General features: G+C 38.7%; 2 protein-coding genes across 7 annotated transcripts in view; one reads left to right on the top strand and one right to left on the bottom strand.

The window, feature by feature from the left end:
• Window positions 1-5105, top strand: part of LOC107694890 (leucine zipper protein 1-like) — a 59765-nt gene extending 54660 nt beyond the window's left edge. For 2 of the 3 annotated variants that reach the window (XM_016494613.1, XM_016494615.1), the window contains exons 3-4: window positions 1335-1521; window positions 1738-5105. In XM_016494613.1, the coding sequence (XP_016350099.1) occupies window positions 1335-1493 (159 nt within the window). In that variant the 3' untranslated portion in view covers window positions 1494-1521; window positions 1738-5105. Of the gene's footprint in view, window positions 1-1334; window positions 1522-1678 lie in introns of all 3 variants that reach the window. The other variant, XM_016494621.1, reaches the window with a different exon arrangement.
• A 4191-nt stretch (window positions 5106-9296) lies between these two features.
• LOC107694865 (lysine-specific histone demethylase 1A-like) overlaps window positions 9297-22553 on the bottom strand; it is a 15967-nt gene continuing 2710 nt past the window's right edge. The window contains exons 3-21 of one of the 4 annotated variants that reach the window (XM_016494563.1): window positions 19289-19469; window positions 19003-19136; window positions 18167-18245; window positions 17943-18035; window positions 17589-17695; window positions 17409-17490; window positions 17191-17285; window positions 16660-16677; window positions 16211-16353; window positions 16010-16100; window positions 15794-15928; window positions 13569-13642; window positions 13348-13459; window positions 13022-13154; window positions 12753-12940; window positions 11321-11435; window positions 10807-10934; window positions 10454-10600; window positions 9297-10369 (exon numbers count right to left, since the gene is read on the bottom strand). In XM_016494563.1, the coding sequence (XP_016350049.1) occupies window positions 10181-10369; window positions 10454-10600; window positions 10807-10934; window positions 11321-11435; window positions 12753-12940; window positions 13022-13154; window positions 13348-13459; window positions 13569-13642; window positions 15794-15928; window positions 16010-16100; window positions 16211-16353; window positions 16660-16677; window positions 17191-17285; window positions 17409-17490; window positions 17589-17695; window positions 17943-18035; window positions 18167-18245; window positions 19003-19136; window positions 19289-19469 (2244 nt within the window). In that variant the 3' untranslated portion in view covers window positions 9297-10180. The remainder of the gene's footprint in view (window positions 10370-10453; window positions 10601-10806; window positions 10935-11320; window positions 11436-12752; window positions 12941-13021; window positions 13155-13347; window positions 13460-13568; window positions 13643-15793; window positions 15929-16009; window positions 16101-16210; window positions 16354-16659; window positions 16678-17190; window positions 17286-17408; window positions 17491-17588; window positions 17696-17942; window positions 18036-18166; window positions 18246-19002; window positions 19137-19288; window positions 19470-22553) is intronic. The other 3 variants (XM_016494582.1, XM_016494572.1, XM_016494592.1) reach the window with 3 other exon arrangements.

Raw genomic sequence — 22553 nt, 5'->3', positions numbered from 1 at the left:
ATGTAAATGTTTTTATTTTATCCACTAGAAAATGCTCTGTGAGTCTCTATAAATTGAATCTTATGCAATAATCACAATTGAGTACAAAAGTCATTGGTCAAAAAGTATTGTATAATATATTACTGAAACTAATTAAAACTAATTGTATTTCATGGCATTTCTATATCTGCTTTAAATGCCAATACCAGCATTTATTGCCATTCATTTATTGCATAATATTGCCATTCAAATAAAGGAATTGTATGTCCACAATAATTACCAATCAGTCATATTGCATATAATAGATCAAAATTTCATGTTCAGGCCATTCATGTGATTGTGACAGGTAGAGGTCTGCGCGGGACTATTTTTTTAGTTCCGCTCCCACAAGGTTATATTCTGAATCTCACATTTAAATTTCCGCTACTGAAAGAGAGAGAGATAGGCTAACAAATAAAAGTGTAGTCTGCACAAAATTGTATGTTATTTTATTCATCTTGTCAAGAGTCTTGAATTTATTGACTTTGACTTGAATTCATATGAATTATCTTAAGACACAAAATTCGTTTAATATTTTATGCAGCACAGTAGGAAAAAAGTGTCAGAGAAAATAAAATTGTACAAAAAATTTATTTCATATTTTTATTCGTCTTGTCAGGATACAATTTGTTTAACATTTACATCACAATAGAAAAATGTGTCGCAGAGAGAAAAAAATAAATAGGTTGTACAAAAATAGCCTAATAGCTATTTTTATTCGTCTTGTCAAAATAATGAATTCGTTTGACATTTTTCTGTTAACACGATAGGAAAAGTGTCGCAGAGAAAAATAAATAAATACGACATCTGTCATTTAAAATTATAGGCTAAGCAAAATATAAACAAAACCATCCACACTTTGCTCCATCCTTATTCTGCTCTGTCATTCATCAACAACCTGACTGTTCTGTCTGAGGGCCGTATATTTAGGCTACCACCGGTACAGCCTGCTCTGAGCATCGTTATGCACATGCTGCGCACAGACCCCGCAAATAAAACGTGTGGCGCAGAAAGCATGCGTGTAGCGCGTGCATAACAGTCCGAGTGCAGGCTGTACCGGTGGTCAATAAGAATAAAGCGCAGATATGCTGTTCTGAATGGACGTCGGTAACGGGACAATGGGAAAGTTACCAACCGCTACCGCGTTTTATTCAGGAATTTAATCCCGCGGCACAAAATATCTGGTCGGGGGAATGCAGACCTCTAGTGACAGGCCTATGACCCTTCAGAACATGACAGAATTTGGTGGATAAATAAATCAGTTCAAATCATTAGTATACTTTATCACATTTGTTGTATGTTTGTTCTCCTCCTAGTCTGCAGATGATCGAGAAACCACTCCGTCCTCATGGCGAAGGCAGCCTCCGGGTGATGTGGACCTGTACGATAGGTCTGCGAGTCGTGGAGCATGGTCTAGCAGGAACCGCACAGCTGATGGAAGCCGGTCATGGTCAAATCGCCACCTGGACAATTGACCCAGATTACCCACATTTCTAACTAGAGGTACATGTATTTCTTATAACCTTATTCAGCTAAGCTTATCTAAAGCTAGATCCCATAGAGGATTCTGGGTTATACTTAATTAAAGCAAGCTAGAAGCTAATTGCACACATTAATGACTCTTAACCTAAAGTATCCTCATGTGTTTTTATTGCCTCAGTTCTTACATCTCAAAGCGGCTCTTGCGCACAAGGAATGAAGCTCTTCTCCTCTTTTCAGATTCATCATATCTTTAAAGACCCATCAGATGATCAGATTTCCAGGCAGTGACCCCCGGGAACCTCCTCGTCGTACTTTTACATCAACCACACCTGTATGAATTCACCATCTTCCAGCTGTCGCTTTGGGAACAGAAGTCACATATTCCTACAGCGATGAATCCTCTTCTGCTTCTCGTAGTTTATTAAAGTCGTCAGATGTGACAAGGGAGAGGCTCAGACATGTGACTGTCTTGCTGTTGGGAGAATGTGAAGGGGGCTTTGGGTCATTTATCACCAGTAGTTTGACAATCTCACTTTTATTTTTCTGGATGGAGTTTAATTTAGGAATTCATTGGGATTATTGCACACAGCTAAAATTAATAGATTATCCAGGTGTTCACAAGTAGAGCCAGTAGTCAACCACATCCTAAGCGTACATGCTAAATCTTCAGTATGCATTCATGTAATTAAGCCCAGTTTTTCACCCTTAAAGCTCCTGGTGTCCAAGTTTATTTGATCTCATTTGTAATCTGATCATGTTCATTGAACTGTATTCTGTTACTAATTTGTTTAATTCCTTCATCTTCTCTTTAACTGGATTTGATGGTTGCACAACCAGCATAGCGAATGCACAGGACCACCAACACTAAAAAGCTGGGAAACGCATCTGCATGTTGACCCTTCCCCATCTCAGTAGCTCTGAGGGGATGTTGGCTTTGGATTCCAAACCAGCTGGAGAAGAATCCAATCATCTAGAGCTCATCTCGATGTGACCTCGTCCATCTGGGTAGCTAACCGGAATTATCCCAAATGCTGGACATTTATGGAGGATTTTAAGAGCGGACTCCTCACAGCCGCTTTGTAACTCTATTCGCAAACTTTGCACAGAAAGACACTGATCCGAACTCTCAGTGTGTCACAGGAAACCAGTGTTAGGGATTCTGCTGGTCCGAGTCAGTCCCTAGATGGGTCGTGTTTTCAGTTATTTCAGCCATAGAGCTTGTTGAGCCTTGAGGGTGGCTAGCATGACACCACAGAGGATCCAGAATGCTTAAGTTAGGAATGCTTGTGCCTGGATAAACGGCCTCACCATCAAAAGCATCGGAATGCCCATCACTTTGTCCTCATGCGGTTAGTACTTGTTGAAATATTGAATAGAGCTGCTGCAGTTGAAATGTCTTGTACTGTTTCTATTAGGTTTTTAAACTTCAGTGCCACCAATGATTCATTTTCTCATTCAGGCTCAGATTCCTCTTGTCCTTAAACACTGCGCTGAAGTGTCTGTATGTATTAATATCTCTCTTATCCAAGTCTGTGTCTCAATTGAACCCGACAATGACGACGGCCCACCAGATGATCTCAGTCTCCAATGTCACTGGAATGTGGGATGTTTTATTTTTCTGTTTGTTTTAATCTAATGCTGTACATATCATGTTCTGGGAGTTGATGTTCAGGTGGGCAGTTTGCTTTCTTTGCAGCATCTTACTTGGTTATTACAGCTTTAAAAAGATCCATGCCTCACCATCACGGTCAGCTTTGCTTCGTTCTGGTTTCATGTGCTTCTGTGTCCTGTAAAGTCATTCATCCCTCTGCTTGGGCTGGATGGAGTCTTTGAAACACAAGTGGAAATTTCTTTTTGTCTATTGATTTATCCATTTAAGTCATTCTAATGAATTTGTAATTGCACTTAAATCATCATTAAAACCGACTTATAAAGTAAAAAAAACAGACTAGATCCTTCTGAAAATAAGTAATTTCTGATGTATAAATAATGTTTTCACAGCTTTGGTTTGGATTATACCTCAGAAATGGAGACACTACACAACTGTTGTGGCTTAACAGCAAAAAATGTAACGTGTAATGAATAATATAATGATTTTACCACCCAACTTAAAACTTAATTTTCTACACCAAGCTGCCCATACAGCATTTATAGTATATATAATATTATATTTAATTTCTGAAAATAACTCATTTGACTTCGGCCAGTGGTTTGGCTTTGTACTTCACAAATTTTGTTTTCTGTTTTGTTCTGCACAGCAAAACCAAAACTGTGTCTTTCCAAATGCATTCCCCAGACTTCACCTCTACTTCCTGTTCTGGGGTCTTGGGCTGAAGCGAACATGCTGGTTCCTGTATCTCATGCCCTTGCTTTCCCAGAATACCTTAGTGCTCTGGGCTGCTGTAATCCAAGCTGCCGATCCCTAAAGCCATTTTATTAGCTGGCTAAAGCAGTGGCAGCAGGCCTGATATACGACCCCGGGGTTGCTTGCAGGTGAGAGGTTAGTGCTGCATTTGATGGGCTAACTTCTGAGGGAGGAAGTGAGACAAGCTGGCAGCAAAAAAAGCAAAAGAGGAAGCTGAGAAGGTGAACGGCCAGCTCACTGGGATGGTGTCCATGTGTGGTACCAAGAAGAACCAGGAGGGTCACCCTGGATTCTGTGGAGTTTTAGCCGTTTCTCAACTTCCACAAATAGTTTTAGGCATTATGAATTGTAAATCCTTCTATAATACATTTGTGCCCGCTCAAAGCTTGCAAACATGATCCTAAAACTGCAGCATGACCCAAATCGATGTGATGATATAGTGCGAGTCTGTACCAGCAGAAAATACCAGCAGACTCTTCCAGGCAAAGGTGCCGCAGCTGTCGGAAACTGTAGTTTTTATGTGCTCACAAGACAGTCCAGTTTCTGAAAGATCTTTTTAAAGAGGCCGACTGAAACCGCAATTCTCAAGGAATTCTTCCTCATTTCTCCACCGCATTTACTAATATGTCAGTGTGCCGTTTGCCCTCAGAAGTCATCGAACACATGTCTCTGATTTTCATTCCTCCACTGCTGTCTTTAGCTCTCTTTGGAAATAATGGCTGTGAGATTCGATTACACATCTCAGCACGGATCAGTGGTTATATAGTTTCACATATTGTTCGTTTAAAAACTAAATCATGAAAATATGTCTTACTACATCAAGGTTTTTCCATCTACATCTCTTTTGTGTACATTTAGGAGGTCAAACAACCTAGCTATGACACAAGTCAGTAAGCATTACCATGTTTAGCTTCTGACAGTTGGTGATGACTCAGAATGGTTTTTAATCATTTCTAGTGACAATTTTCTAAGTCTTATTGAGGAAAGTAGTTGTAATTATTTTCTAAATGTCATTTATAAGCAATAAAGTAATATTGAATGTACAGAAGAGAAATTTTGAAAGCTGTGTTATACCCGCATTGTGAGCCGGCATTGGACCCGAAAGGTCAAAAATAGGTCACAGTGTCATGAAAAATCACTCCAGAATTGCACTTAACCAGCACTTAAATTAAATGACTCTTTTAACCTTTTCCTTAACATTTATGGATTTCCTTTTCTAAAATGCCTGATTCCCCCCTCCCCCCACCTCTTTTTTTGTTGTTGTGTCACTTCCCCCTAATTAAGTGAATGTACAGCCATCAAAGATGTGTATATATGTGCACGTATATATGTATGTGTGTTTGTGCACTGGCCAAAATGACAGAATAAGTTCACCTGCAGCAACTGTGAGACAGATCTTGTATTTTTGGGGGGTTGAGAAATGGACTGTCCACATTATTTGTATAGACAGCAAAGTGTTTTAATTTGTGTCGTTATTCTTTTTTTCTGTAAGGCCGAGTGCTCTGTATTGTCTGTTTCAGTTGACACGTAATGTGCCAAAAATAATTCCAGGATATTTTTGTAGTTTACAAGGAAATGAACAGCTTAAGCATTATTGAAATTAAAAGGGTAAATATTTCTGTTGTCAAGCTTTTCCTTTATCTGCTTTTTTCCAAACTACAATCAGATAGGTTTTATTTAAAAGTATTTTGTTATTTTGTAAAGTGGGCCATTTTTAAGATATGTTAAGTTTTCCCCCCCTTTTTTGTTTGTTTGTGTAGATGTGTACCTTATTGGGCTCCTGGAGAGTGTTTTTTGGATTATTAATTTCAGTGTTATGTTTTATTCATAATCTGTATGAACTATTAAAGTTAGCAGACTCAGTTAAATGTATGAATTCACCAGCTTTTCAAACTTTTTTTTTCTTTCATTCTAAGGGAATGTAATTGTGTAATTTGTTACACAATTGTGTAATGTGGGTAAGTAAGATGAACCTGTTGAGCCAGGGTCTCCTTATGGTTCAGTTCTGTACTGTTCTCATCTTTTATTAACCGCTCAGACTGTGGGTTTCCCTTCTGTTCATTCAGGGTTCATTCATCTCCTGTGCCGTATTAAAAGCGCTGCCAAAGACAGATTTCAGGCCTTAAACACACACACGCAAACATGCTGTAACACAGTCACTGAATTAAAGTTCACTGATATTTGCTTACACTGTCTCTCAAAGACACTGCACATATAACTACAGGCCTGCATAGTTAAAGAAGGGAGACCGAAGTTGAGAGCGTCTTTGTGGTGCTTCTCTCTCTGATCAAGCAGATGTTGGTATAGCGTGAACCTGTGGTGAGGACACGGGTGAACATGCTCATTGTATTCAGCCTCTCAGTGTCACCAATAGCACACTCTTTCAGTCTTACACCTTTGTACTGTAATATTTGTGCATGTTTCAGCATTGTGCATGGAGCTAGACATCTCTTTAGGCTGAACTGCAGCCTATATGTATTCCAGCTAATATAATAAACGCAACTTGTTTGTAACAGGTTTGGTTTTGTGTTTTTATCGAGTGGATAACTAAATTGTCTTTTTTTTTTTCTTGAATAATCTGCCAGCAGATGGTTACTAGACATGACTGATGGACTGAACGTACATCCAAGAAGCTCTGCCGTCATTTAACAGATTTATTTGTGATAACAGTGTAATAAAAACACAAACCATAGGAATTTGATATTCAGTATTTTTGACTGTGACACCCCTTTGGTTTCAACTGGCGGAACACATTATTTGTGTAATGCCAGATAGATCAATCTAAATAAAACTCTTCAGTTAGAATAAGCAACACTCATGCCAGTAAATTTTAGGCGTAAATGTTCCAATGGTTTGTTGTTTTTTTTTTAATGTGGCAATTTACACCACAAACGGTAAGTAAAAAGAGAATAGTTAAATCCACACCACAACTATATTGATAATGACACACAGCAGCAATATTGCTGGAATCACTTTCAGAACAATTTTTTTCCCAGCTGATGATTAAAACATTGACCAATCAGACCAACTGGCCAATCAATATCAATTGACCAATAATTGAGCCAATCAGAATCCAGACAACATTAAAGAGAGTGAGCGTTTAAAGAGGTAGGTGACATCATTGCATCATACACTTATACTAAATAGAATGTTATCATCCGTTGGTGTGGACAACAATATAGTTATCGCTTTTTTCCCATGCAGTTTGGAACAACACAAGGGTGAGTAAATGACTTGCGAACTGTTCCTTTAAGGCATCAGTACATAGTAAACGTATGGTCTGCATTTTATGTCTTGGTACTAATAAGCAATATTGACTGCGAGTTCATAAAATAACAGACTATTTAGATGGAAAGACACCACAAATCAATATAGATATGACATGATGCTGTAAATAACTTTAAAACCAGACTTAGAGAGTTCACTCAGCATCAGAATTCACGATTGTTTGTCCAAATCATTGAAACGGCTTTAATCCTGTTCTGAGACTAAACGGGAGTTTTTTTGAAAGACATTCAAAATGGATTAGAAAAGTCTAGACAGTGAAGTCAGTCTTGCTCCAGCGTTGAACATTCATCAGCATTACCGAAGAAGAGTTTTAAAAGCATTTTAATGGAGAGTTAGCATGAAACTGACTAGGGGGTTTAAAAATTAAACGTTATACGGCCTATCTATGTGTGGAGGTGTTGTATGAGTGTCTGTGCGTACGTATGAGTGTTTTAGTCCATAGGAAGTATATTTCTGCACTCTGGGCTGCGGGGGGGGGGGGGGGTCTGTGTTGAAGGGCACATTGTGAAGTTGTTATAGTGTGTGGGTGATTAAGAGTAACATCTGATGAGTCAGGTTTGAGTTCTGACACGCTCATGTACCCATTACTGCAAAACCCGTGCATCAAAAACCACACTCAAAAAGAGACCTACTCAGAGTCTAACGCAATGAAATATTTCCCAGAAGGCATCCAGGTGTCTTTGAGAATATTACAGCACGTCAAAGGTGTTAAAATACAAGTTGAATTGTCAAGGAGATAAAATAAATTTTAATATTATGCAATCAGATTATGGAGTCTGTCCTGACGGGGTGCAGCTCGCGCATCATTTCCTGCTAACGTTGTGGCTCTAGGAAAGTCAATAAATCTAGAGGAACTGGTCTTGGAAGTTGTCTGCAGTTAACAGTTCAACATAAAAGCATCCACAAAATACCATAATATCTAATAGACGTGATTTGATGGCGATTCGGCTTTGCGGTCAATGAACCGAATGTACTCACATTATCAAAACCACTGGACAACTGCAGTATTATGAATTAAAGTATGGTTGTGGCATCGTGGTGCAGGCTACTCAAGGCTCTAATCATGAACCAAACTGCTGGGGCCAATATCAGCTAAGGTCCCTCAGACTCCAATGCAGTGCAGCTGCCAGGGCCCACACCACACAAACTGGGCCTGTGGCCAGAGGCCTGGAGAGGTTATGGCAAGAACAGAGAGCGGGAGAGAGTGGCCAAGAAAGCCTCTGGGCAGCATGACATGAGAAGAGACTGGATAAACTAAGAATAAAAAAGCAAAGCAGACAAAAATGGGAAGGAAATGGCCACAACCAAAAGAAGAGAAAAAATTAGACCATGAAAAGAGGCTAAAGAAACAGGTTAAGAGAATGCCTGACCAAAATATTGTTAAAAAAAAAAAAAAAAAAAAAAACGTTCACTCCGGACACATAATTGCATATAAAAACAACACAACACAAAGTTGGTCACATGGTCAACATGGCAAATATGCATGACCAATTCAACACATTACAAAATCTGCTTGGGAACATCTTTTCCAGACGGTGTGGATTCCTACAGAAATTACTCTATTTCACCCACAACAAAATCATCAAACAATGTTAAGTAGAATGCACCTCAAGGAATAAAAAGGAATGCATGTTTTTTTTTACTTCTTAATGTTGCGATGCAATGAAAGTAGCAAAAGGTAATTTGTTGCATATTGTGACATACATCCTAGGGATATGGATTATCAAATTGTGGGCTGGGTGCTTGCTTCTATTTATTGTTGATTGGATGGAGGCAGATCTAAACGCATACCTGAGGTAGAATTTAAGAAAGGATCGTGGTTTAAGCAGACTAAATGATTGGAGTTGTCCAGCATATGACAGCAGAGAGAAGGGCTGTCATTTCACAGGAAGATCGAGTTATGACATTGATTAAAAATTGTAAAACCTGAAGCATGCATAGATGAATGGTTCCCAACAAGATTAGGAACATGCATTTAGAACTTCTATTATATGGCAACTTTAACTTGACTTACGGCAGCACTCGTGAGACAGTAATGGTAGAACACAAACTCGTTTTGTATGAAACAGACCTAAGCAGGTAAACTTGAGGGGTTGTTCACACAAACAATGTGAGAAATAGCACTGATGAATGGAAAAGAACAGGAGGTTCTCAACGTGTTTTAATGAAGAATGTGAAAATGTACATACATTTATCCACAAATAACCATAAACTACCAGAAAGCTGGGGGTATGAAGCAGACTTCATATTTATTTTTACTACAAAAAAACAAAACAAATAAAAAACACAAATATAAAAAAAGATTGCAATGACCATAATTAAACAAATACAACTTAAAACCATGAGCTGCTCAAGAAAGATACAAAGCTGTAACTTATATTCTATTTGAACAGAAACAGACCTATTAGCAACACAATGTGCATTCCAGCTAATAAGCAATTTTTCCTAACAAAAACATCCAAGCTACATAGAAAAGTCATGACATTTGCTTTTGATTTTCTTTTTGTTCTTTTTTATTATTATGAAAAAATAAAAAGCAATGGGTTGGGTAGGCAGTTGGATTTCAACTAATGCATCCATATCCATCTATCTGGTTTTTACAATTGAAATTTTAATGCTCTGCCTTGAAACATTTGATACTTTGTGATCAAAGACTTTGCATGAGTTGCGTTACGTGTGAATAACAGTCCCTTGTCCTGTGCCTCTGCAGGGAACAAACCATTCCAGGTAAATTCTTCTGGAACCATCCACCTGTCCTTTTAGATGACTTAGTAAAGCTGCTGCAGCAGAAGGTAAATGAGTGAAGGGTTGTTTTAAATCTCCAGCTCCCAGATTAGTGAATGATTTCCCTAAAGGCATGTTCTTACATGCAGACAAACTCTCCCATAAACACACACATTCCCAGTCTAAGGAGTCACCCGGTGTCCTTACGTGACCCGCCCGCTCTTTATCTAACAAGACATTCTTTCACTGAAAATCCCCAACTCACATTCTCTCTCTGTGCACATCATGTGTGGGTTTAGACGTTTATTGGATGCTGGGGGAGGGCTGTGGGTTTGGATTGGCAGTGGCTTGGCGTGGCATAGTGTACATGGCTCCCAGGAACTGATCACCGATCCTTCCTGCCTCCCTCAGACCACTCAGCAAAGCACCGTGGACCGTTGCGGGATAGTTTCTGATTGTGTGTTCACCCGCGAAGAACAGACGTGGAACAGGCTGCAAAACACACAATCAGCATAACGTTTGCTTCTGGTGACACAAGCATCTTAAAGGAAATTAGCAATAAGCTATGACACTCACCTGTGAGGCTCCAGGTATGGCAGGACCAGGTGTGATGGGCTGGGCCATGAGATCATAGTCATTACCAGATGAACCGGCTGCTACATACGAGTAAGACCCACGAGCCCAAGGGTCGGCACGCCAGCGACTCACCACCGTCTCCTTTGGCTGCCATGACGACAGAAACAGAACACATAGTCAGTTTGTTGCCATTGGAGCAGAGTCAGACGCTTCATACCACGGGAATGAGCCCCAGAGTCTCAGTGTGCGATATTTCACAGATTTCATTAGATTTAAGTTGATGTTTCCTCCCTATTCATACAAGCTTGCGGAACTACAAATTAAATAAGCTACTCCAGCACATCCGAGCTCACCTGAGGTACTGCACTGCTTCCAAAGATGCCCTTGAGGATTGCCAGACAACGGCCAACGATGACATCATCACTGATATTCTCCATAATGCCTGCAGCCTCTCCCGCCATCAGAGCCAGCAGTATGGGAGCTGAGAAGACACAAAAGGTCAGATTCAAAGTGAGCCCTGAATGACATAATTATGCAACTATAATTATCAGAGAGAATTTTTCAACCAATATATTTATTACTGATATATGGTCAGTATTGGAAACTTCATTGTGCAAGCTCATTTCTGCCTATTTTTACTTTTTTTTTTTTTACCACCATCACTTAGAGCTTAAATACACAAATAGTTAAATAGCATGGTAAGATGTAGTCTTCAGCAGATCTCAAAATCAGATCTGTTGTGATCATTAAATTTACATGTTGCATTTTTTTTCATTTCATACCTTATTGTCCATAACATCAAAATAATTAACAACTTAATAGCCAGATGTTTAATATTGAAGCATCCCTAAACTGAAGGATGATTACCTTTGTAGAGATTCCAGAAGAGAAACAGTTCCCCTCGACTGGCCGTAGTACTTCCCACATGTCCAAAGAGGTTAACACTGGGGTCCCAGAATACTCTATCAAAACACAACACAACCTAGAACGAGGACAACAAAGATTAGGACAGAATGGGCATTTTTAAGTGCAGCTGACTGACTTTGTTCTGTGGAACAGAAGATTTTTGGACAAATTTCGCTCTTTTTTTTTTTTTTTTGCCCATACAATGGAAGTCAATGGGCACCAAAACGGTTTGGTTACAAACAGTCTTTAAAATATCTTCTGTGTTCCAAAGAAAGAAAGTCATGCAGGTTTGAAATAGCATGAGGGTGAGTAAAGTGACAATTTTAATTTTTGGATAAACTAACCCTTTAATTAAACCCCATTAAAACACTAGCAGTCCAATGCTGCATCAACATAACTCAAAAGTATTCAAGTCCACTTATGAGCCTCTATAAATTACACCACCATCATAATGCAACTCTTTTTATCACATGCACATATTTTAGCAGATGCTTACGAAGCAAAACAACTTACAATACAGTGCACAATGCCAAAAAGAAACCAAAAGCTATTACCTAGATTATTTTTGTCACTAAAATGCTGTAAAATATTAGGGCTGCACGATAAATCGCATGCGATATTTAATGCCGTTGTTCACTGACGAGCTGCGCAAAAAATCGCACGAATATGATCGTGGTTTTGCGCAGCTCGTCAGTGAACAACGGCTCGGTGTAGTTAATGCTGCTCAATGTGAAAGCACGCAGGTGATGGAGATTTACCGCTGATTACAGAACCGGCTTTACTGATAAGATGCGCGTTAAATATCGCATGCGATTTATCGTGCAGCCCTAAAAATAATACAAATAAAGCACATGCAGTCATGCAAAAAAAAAAAAAAAGAAGAAAAAAAAAAAAGTAGCTGATGCTTGCTTTCAATGGAGTCAATGAAAATGCATTTCCATGAACATTTCTGACATCCTGCGGTCTATGCAGACAGCTGTTTCTGATATAGCAGCACTGTGAATGAATCTGGTACCACACTGTGCCCTCTTGCGACAAAAACCGAGAAATGGAGTGGGACAATTGCATAATACTGCAGCATTTTTCTGCTGCAGCTGAACTAGGAGAGGAAGTGAGGGGAGAGAGAGGAGTGCAGAGGAGGAGGATGATGACGCATCCTGGACACTCAATATGTGTAGGGGTAAATTCGTTAAGGACTCATTGCATACACACCTATATTTATCATATTAAATATGATTTGTCCTAACCCGCCCAACCTAAGCTTCACTCTTTATTAGCCAAAGTGGATTAGTTTGATATATACACATAAAATGTCCCATGCTGATACAGACCAGCATTGTCATTACATCAACACCTTCCTGTCTGCAAAGGAATAAACAGAAATTATTCACACCTTGTTGAGGTTCCCAAAGCCCATTCTCTGAATGGCAGCCGTCTTCCATTCTGGCAGGGGAGGCACAAACTGCACAGCTGGCGGCTGCTGCTTCAGCACTCCCAAAGGAAGAGTACATAACACGGCGTCACACTTATAAATGAACGTCTGGGTAGTGGAGCGGGTATTCACCGCAATCACCTCACAACCTGAGATACGGAGGAAATGATGGTCATAAATGTACATACACAAACACACCAAAACAGCAGGAGCTGGACTGACTGACTCACCAGATGATGTGTATCGGACCTGTCTCACGGCAGTGTTGAGTTTGATATCCAAACCCTCTGCAAGTGCCACTGGGACGCATGAGTATCCGTTCCGCACCGTTAGGTGACTGCCCGTGAACTCAAAATCATCGTCCTACTCAAACACAGAAAGAAAAGGGACAGGCTGCAGAAGCAAGCTTTGTTTTCTTTCAATTCTGACATCTTACATTTATGCATTTGACTGGGAATGACATTTCCATAGTGAGCACCATTCTCTACAAGTTGAGTTACACAAACACTATTCAGACATGAAAGGTGATTTGCGAAACAAAGTGTCTGTGCAGTACCTGATCCCAGTGTTTGAGCGAGAGTGTTGAAAGAGGTGTAGCGTTGGCAAACTCAAGGTTTGCAAAGTGCCAGTCAAGAATCTGTCGGTCTCTCGAAGACAGATAAACATCACTGAAAGAGATCCAGGATGACATGACTTGGATTCCATTTGGAAGGACAGACAGGTATGTTAATGTGACCTCAGTGGGTCTGATTACTTGCATGGGTTGTATATGATTACCTGGGTGGGTTGGCCTCCAGCTCTTGCAGTCTCTCCTCTAATTTTACCTGCATCTCCACCAGTTCATCATACTCCTGTAGCACAAGGACAGGATCACAAATCAGCACACACGTAGGTTTTTAAATGAAAGATGGTAATACCAGTATCTAGAGAGCACAGTGGCCAATGGCTGACACAATACAGATAATCATAATGCATTTTAAAAGATAGCATATGTGACAATTAAATGCACGCTTTTTACGCAGCTAAATTCACAAAAAGAAAGAAAGACATTTACATTAGTCACAAAATTGGTTTGATCAGAAGTTTATTCTTAACAGTGACCATGAAAGAGTTCAAAATACAGGTGCATCTCAATAAATTAGAATGTCATGGAAAAGTTCATTTATTTCAGTAATTCAACTCAAATTGTGAAACTCGTGTATTAAATAAATTCAATGCACACAGACTGAAGTAGTTTAAGTCTTTGGTTCTTTTAATTGTGATGATTTTGGCTCACATTTAACAAAAACCCACCAATTCACTATCTCAACAAATTAGAATACTTCATAAGCCCAATAAAAAAAAAATTCACAATTTGAGTTGAATTACTGAAATAAATGAACTTTTCCACGACATTCTAATTTATTGAGATGCACCTGTAAGACCTTCCTCTCTCCCCAGCACCTGAGTGTGAGGTTTTCGGATGTGTACACTCATTGCTGAACGGCTGAGATCAGCAGTGGTTTCATCTCAGAGGGCAGAGTCATCCCCCTCCAAGCGGGCCAGCCGTTCACCCATCTAACCAGCACAGGACTATTTAAAGAAAGCCCTCCCCCTAAACCACATCACACAATTCTGAAATATTCTGCCATAGTTTCTCTGTGTGTCAATCTGTTACAATCTGCAAGAATGTGTTTTTAGTCGCAAGAAATCCACAAGCACACTGGATAGTATTATTCTCCACAAGGTGAAAACGCATTCACTAGCGTGTGCACTAGTTATATTACAGGCATAGACATTTCTGTTGCTATCATGACTTTTTACAGGCATATATACACACTACTGTTCAAAAGTTTGGGGTGAGTAAGATTTTTTTTTAGCAAGGATGTATTAAAATTAATCAAAAGTGACAGTAAAGACATTTATACAGTTACAATAAATGTTTGTTTCAAATAAATGCTGTTCTTCTAAGCTTTAAATATTAAGCAGCATAATGGTTTTCAACATTGATAATAAGAAATGTATCTTGAGCACCAAATCAGCATATTAGAATGATTTCTGAAAGATCATGTGACACTGAAGACCGCAGTAATAGCTGCAATGCAAAACAGTTATTTTAAATTGTAATAATATTTCTGTTTTTACTGTTTTTAATCAAACAACTGCAGCCTTGTTAAGCATAAGAGACGTCTTACAAAAACATTTTGTAAGACGTCTCTTACAAAGTGAATAACAGTTTTCATTTTTGCATATCTGAAAGCCAAGGCTTAAGGCTACATCTAGACGAGAGTCATGCACTAAAAGTATCTTAAAGTTTTAAAATGAAGTCAAACCCCAGTGTGAGTGAGCAGGCGTCGAAATTCAGGTTTCATAATGGTTTGAACACCTATAATGGGCTACAATTGAGAGTGATTATGTGAATTAACATGCTAAAAACTCACCAGTGAAGACCGTTTAAGATAGGAATTTAACTTTTGCTCTGTGGGTGCTAAAGAGAGTACGACAGTGTTAAGATTGTGGTTTGGAAAAAGTACTAAAACAAGCCAACTGAAACAGCAGGCTGAAATGGTATTATGCTCCATTACCAAGTGCAGAAGTGTTTGGCATGGCTGGAAAACACTGCTGTGCCGTAAAAAGATATTAAGATTGAGCATGATGGATCGGCAGTCGCTAGCAGAGAAGATGCTTGGCTGCTGAATGTGCGATCAGCACTGCTGGCGAGTTAGTTGGCTTCTAGGACAACGAATGAGTTAGTTTGATTAGACTTCGGCTTTAATTTGACAAAAGGGATAAGCTTTAAGGGACAGAAACACTATTTTCACAACCCCTGTTTACCAGTTTTTTGGCCACTGGAATGGGACTGGGAAATTAACCAAGCCAGAATCTTTTGCAACAAACTGAATTTGTCATTGACATGGTTTCCTATCAGAGTTTCTATTTGTGCAAGTGTGCACAATGTATATATGGTCAGTGTGGGATGAGGTCATGTGGATTCAGTCAATATGGGGAGTTTGGTCTACTACCTTGCAGAGTGCTGTGAGGTCTCGGTGTTTGCTCTTCACCAGGAACTCAGCTGTGATGTCTCTGGGTGGCTTTACCTCACTGGCCTCTTTATACTGCTGATGCAGCTCCTTCACTTTCTCCTTAGTAGCCACCAACTGAACAAGAGCAGGCACAATCAAATTAATTTTGTGTGAGGAGTAAGCTGTAACTGAGGGAAGTGTACATGCATGTATTACCTTGTTCAGAAGGTCCTTAAGCTCCTCTTGAGTCTTCACAATCTTCTTCCAGTGTTCAATCTGCTCATCTTTCACATGTTTCTCCTGCAGCCTGAACATAGTTGAGCAACATGTCAATGCCCTGCTATTATCTTTTTACTTCTGAGGCTTAATTTTCAACACTCAGAAACAAAATATGAAGCAAATAAAGAGCTCACTCACTGTATAACTACTTCCAGTGCTTGTCCCAGAGACACAGGTTTGTTGTTAAGAAAGTTGAAGTCGAGCTGGTGGCTGAGGTATGACGTTGCCTCTAACAGGCGATTGAACTCTTGCTCTACCATCTCATCCTTCTCTTTAGGGACCTACAGCAGAGTTACAACCATGCAACTTGATATTATGGATGATAATCTATCCAGATATACATTGTTGTCACAGTATTAATATGTAATGTGCATGTATGTGTATATGTACATAAATGTGTCATTTAACAGGTGTCCATTTCCATCAAGTTTTTGGGTAGCAAACTATACTGAACCGGAAGATGTTCAGAAATCATAAACCTGTACTGAATATGCAGTTATCATTGGGTGTTGAGTGTGTAAATAAATCCATTAGCACAGTTCCTCTAATTACATATGTTGTATGATATTATAAACAGAAATACTTACACTTGTGCAGCGCTCTCCCTGTATAACCAGGGCAATCCATCAGTTTAAGAAATGAAAATGGAGTGAAAGCGAGTGAGATAAAAAAAAGGAAGGATGGGATGTAGCAAAGAGAAAATGTTCGGGGGTTAAGAGGGGGCAGAGAGTGAGAGAGGGAAAAAGACCGTTAGATTGTTCTTTTCTCTAATTAGAGTCCGAGTGCTTGACTTTAAACATAGTAAGGATGCCAATCAGACGAGAATGGGAGGAGCACTGACTTTTCATATTTAAACATCATGTTAACTGGTCTGAAAAACAACTGCACTACAACATTGTATAACACACAATGAGGTCTCAGGGATGCCGTGCAATATCATGAAGATCAAATTGTGACAGTGTTTACATTGTATCCCTATTTTAATACATTACTTTTACTTTTAATATATTACTTCATACTTATATGCTGATATTATGATCATATGTAGAAATATATGTATATTAGCGTATGAACCCTAATATGATGTGCGTCTGTCAATATGTTTCAAGATCACTCACAGCTTGTCCATTGGCCTCATAGAGTGGACACTTCTGTTTGATTTTGGCCAGCTCCATGTTGACCTGTTTGCTGACTACTGCCATAGGGTTTCCACCTTAAAGACATACACAAGTTTCAAACTGTTGCAAAAGCTTTGAGATAGCTGCCTGAACATGTGACTCTCTTCCATGGTCAACAGTGCCACCTCCTGGAGAGAAGAGTATTTGATATTTCTTACCCAGTCCAGTCACCACCATAGCACCCAGGTCAGCTACATAGTTCCCTTTCCTGAAAGTGGCCACTCGCCCTCCCACACGATCCTATCAAGTACACTCAAGGTTTGTAAAATAAATAAAAAAACTTGTCTAAGCTCTCAATGTAAAATACTGGATAGAGTATCAGAGCAGCATGTACTTACTCTTGCTTCCAGAATGGTCACATCCATCCCAAAACTCTGCAGCTGTTTTGCTGCTGCCAGCCCGGACACCCCACCTCCAATCACTATAACTTTTCCAGTTTTCTTTGCTACAAGAACATAAGAGAGTATAATTTGAACAACACTGGAGAACAGAGTGCTTTCTGCGTTGTGGTTTGTTACTCTGTCTGTCTTTGCATTATTACCATTAGTCTGTTTAAATGCCTGCTGCAAACAAGCTGTCACTGTTCTCTACACCAGACAAATGAACTGTAATTGTGGACAAAGCCTTGTACTGTGGTCATCTTGTTTGTTTTGACATTAATATCACATTAATATCATTAAAGTCTGAATTACTTGGCAGAGGCTTTACTCTCTTGTAGACACCAAAGTTGATGAACCCATGTCTCTCCAGGTAGCTGTGTATCCGGTGCACTAGGACAGCATCACCTGCAGAGAAGAACCACCACGGACAAATAAAAAATATTCACATGAATATTTAAACAAATACAATTAAGTCTACACATTTAAAAGTGTAAAAAATGTTGGAATCAGAGCAATGTCAGGTGAAAAAGACTCACTGTTGTATGGAGCTTCTAGCTGCTGCACAGTTGCCTCAAAGGTCAGCTGGATTTTGGGGTTGTCCAACCATAGTTGAAGCTGAACATTCGAGAAAAGACATTTTCACAACTGACTGGAAAACACATGATTCTTGTTGATTCTGAAACATTTGTTTCAAAGTTGGATCAACTTTGAATACAATCTACCTTATTTAAAAGTTTGGGGTCAGTAAGACTGTTTAATGTTTCTGCAAGAAGTCTCTTATGCTCACCAAGGCTGCATTTATTTGATCAAAAATACAGTAAAAACAGACATTTTGTGAAATATTATTACAAAAGAACTGCTTTCTATTTTAATATGTTAAAATGTAATTCATTTCTGTGATGTCAAAGCTGAATTTTCAGCAGTCATTACTCCGATCTTCTCCCTACTCTGTCACATTAGAAATCATTCTAATATGCAGATTTGTTGCTCAAGAAACATTTATTATCAGGGTTTAAAAAAAGTTGTGCTTAATATTTGGAGAAAACCATGATACATTATACACTTTTTCCACCATCTTTAATGAATTGAAAGGTTAAAAAAAAAAACATTTACTTGAAATAGAACATTTTTGTAACATTATAAATGCCTTTACTGTCACTTTTGATCAATTTAATGCATTCTTTCTTAAAAGTTTTAATTAAAAACTTACTGACCTCAAATTTTAGAACAATGTATTATTAGCCAATAAGACTTCTAGAAGAGTTTCTACCATAATAACAATTTGTCTATTTGGCTCCTGTTTATCTGTTTAAAAAAAAAAAAAATTCAAATGCTTTAAATCACAAAATGAAGTCTCCAGCTGCGAACTCACCGTTCGGTTCCGGATGTACAAGAACACTTTCTGAGTATGCTGTGGTCCACCAATAATGTCAGGGAAGCATGCAGCTTCCTGTGATGTCATACGGTCATGTGGGAGACGACTCTGGAAGGCGGCCCCCTCTACACCTAAGTTGTCACAACATACATTAACCCACAGCTATTAGTACCACCATTGTCTCCACTTCTATAAACATCTTTATTTTATCTGTCAAAACGACAAAGTATTTTGAAATATTTTAAAATTATGTAAAAGGTGCAAAATTTTAGATTAGTCCAACCTCTGACTATACCTGACGGTTCCTCAGGTTCGCTGTCGTTCTCCTCCTCTATTGGTGGGGCTGGTGGAGGAATTACCTGTTTCCTTTCTTTTTCAGCTTTAGCGTTCCTCTCTTCCTCCGAATAATACTCATCCTCCGACAGATTAGCGAGACTCTCGTCCATCTCCCTGTACTCCACCTGCAGCAGGAGGCACAATAAAAGCTTCATTAAAACCTTGTTCTGCTTCACCTGGGGTGAAACATGACAATTATTCCCTACTTAGACAAAACATCACAACTGTTTTTTTTTTTTGTGTGTGTAGTAATGGTCTATCCAGGATTTTACGTTGGATTATTTATTTTTTTTTAAAGGTGACATATATATATTTTTACAATATGTAATATAAGTCTCAGGGGTCCCCAGAATGTAACTGTTAAGTTTTAGCTCAAAATACCCCACAGACCATATATTACATCATTTTGAAAATGCCTATTTTGAGTGGATGCAGAAACACGCTGTATTACACCATGTCTCTTTAAATGCAAATGAGCTGCTGCTCCCCGCCCCCTTTTCCAGAATAGAGCTGCCATTACCGCTGTTTTTCGGGCCTGTCTCTTTAAATGCAAATGAGCTGCTGCTCCCCGCCCCCTTTTCCAGAATAGAGCTGCCATTACAGCTCGTACCTGCTAAAAAAACATCTGTTTTGGTTCTGATTATCTTATTTATCGTGCTGAAATCATGCGTTTTAAACCATATTAGTTTAAACTTCTGATATACGGTTTTCTGAGTGCACACATCTGAAGCACACGGACAGAAAGTGGCTGTCACAGCATGCGAGTACTAAACTAAGTTCTCATTAGCACACAAGTTTACGTTAAAAACACACGAGTAACAAAAACAGTCAGTTATGACTGTGAAGGTAAACAGCTGGGAAATAAATTGCATGTTTATTTTAGATCTGTGTGGCAGCAGCAATATACAGTAAATTAATCAATAAATCCACTGCTCTGTTGTCTCCTCTGAGACTGGGAATCTAAATAGTGTTCTGTGCTCGTCTGTGCAGCCAAAGACAGAACAGTTAGCATGTTCTGCTCAAACTTTCGCCATGGCATTAGAGCTGGTACACCGTCGTCGCTTGCAAAATCAAAATGACGGCACCTTGGGTGTAAATTTACAGATTAAGGGGCGGTAATATTATAATGAGATCCCTTTGCAACGTCACTAGGGGAGCGGGATCAGACGCGGTCATTTTTTTCAGACGCTTGCAGAAAAAAGCTTATCAAAACAAAGTTACAGAGTTAATCTTTCTCACGTTTCCTTGATTGGTAGATGCACCGGGGACCTGATTATAGCACTTAAAACCTGGAAAAGTCAGATTTTCATGATATGTCACCTTTAAATATAAAATTTATATATAGTATGTATTAGGGCTGGGTAAAAAATATTGATTTCTCGATTTTAATCGATTCCCATTTTGATGAAATGATATCGATTCATAAATCCCAAGAATCAATTAGTCTAGCCTGTCAGATAATGAACGAAACATTGTAGCGTGCCTCCCATCCAATAAATTACAATAAGCTTTGTGATTTGTTACTTTTGATATGAAAAAAAGTCTCAGATTTCAAATTGTCCATTTTATAACAATATTCAAATATTAAATGCCGTTTTGGCGCTGTTTAACGTGGAGTGACAGATCACTGTAGTGCCTCTGGTAGAAGCGGCAGCGCGAACTGATCGTCTCCTCTGCTTTAACACCAGCTACAGAATGAAATAAACATGAATGAACATCCGAAGGTATGTTAAAAGAGAGAGTACAACTTACCGAAATCCATATCCTGTCTCATGTAATAGCTCAATCAGTGTTTCAACCGCGGAAAGACGGTTGAAGCTTGCAAACAATGTCACGTAACATCACATTCACCACACAGAAGAACACATTTGACAATGAACTCATTAGTCAGCTAGAAAAATTAACTATAGAGAGGAGCATTTTGCTAAATATATGCACCATATAACATATTCATTATAATGTTTTTTACTGTTCTTCAATACTTTTATTAGGGATGCACCGAAATGAAAATTCTTGGCCGAAGCCGAACAAAATGAAACACTAGGCAGAAAGCTGATGGCCGAATACCGAACACGGTTTTTCACATTTTTTTCCCCATGTAGGCCATTTTGCCATTTTTTTTCACCATTGCATAAATTAAATAGCCAAAATCAATTACAAAACAACAATTGAAAAAAATGTACTTAACACTGAACATTTTTTAACATTCTAGCAGATATGATACCAACAAAGCACAATTTAACTTAAAATTAATAAGTTAGTAAAATAATATTTTTTGGCCATTTTTGAGACTTTGAGAATCAGGCATGTATTTTTTACTGTACAAATAAAGGCAGCCTTGCTGAGCAGAAGCGAATTCTTTTAAAACATTACAATATATTACAGATTCCAATTTGAACACTATGTGTGAATGTTATAATAAATGTATTAATAGAGCTGTTGTAGGGTAATTATTATCATCATTATTATTGTCTTACTTTTTTATTTTACAGAACAACAGTAAAATTACAATACTATCATTTATGAATGTTGATGAAGTTATTGCTTTTTCTCGGCTTTTATTTTGGCAGAAACCCACAAGGAAGATCTCAGTGCTTCTTTTTGTTGACAATAGCATGCAGATTTATAAATGATTCTCATTATGAATTTGGGAAGATGTTTGTCGCACGTATCACATTGTCACATGCCTTTAAAAAAATTCACAAAAATGTTACTGAGGAGCTGACGAGTAACAAGTTCAGCGCAGATTTTCCTCGCTCTTTGGACCCTGGCTAACAAGCAGATAGTGCCGCGAGCTTGTGCAGCGCTGTCAGAATACATGCAATTCGTGCGTGCATTAGAAAATATAACATTCTGCAGTTTATTTACTAATCGTTTGAGGACCGTGATAATGTTGGTCACTATAATCGTGATAAGAAATGTTCATACCGTTACATCCCTAGTTCGGTACATATTATTCAGCCCTTTTCACTTATTAGGCTGAACACCGAAAGATTTTTTTGCTATTTTCAGCCGAATAATTTCGGTTGCCGAACATTCGGTGCTTCGCTAATTTTTATAATTTTTCTTCTCATCGGAGACATGTGATGCAGCACTAAACAGTCTCTCGCTGTCGGTTCTTTATGCTTGTAATGATTTCTGCATCTTTCTCTGATAGTTTTAAATATTTTCACACTGCCGACATGTTTGCTGCATTAGTGCGTGCCTCTATC

The sequence above is a fragment of the Sinocyclocheilus anshuiensis genome, unplaced genomic scaffold (genome assembly GCF_001515605.1).
Source record: "Sinocyclocheilus anshuiensis isolate Anshui unplaced genomic scaffold, SAMN03320099.WGS_v1.1 scaffold942, whole genome shotgun sequence".
Classification (NCBI taxonomy): Eukaryota; Metazoa; Chordata; class Actinopteri; order Cypriniformes; family Cyprinidae; genus Sinocyclocheilus; species Sinocyclocheilus anshuiensis.
The sequence above is the reverse complement of the archived record's forward strand: the minus strand, read 5'-3'. Positions and strand labels throughout refer to the sequence as shown.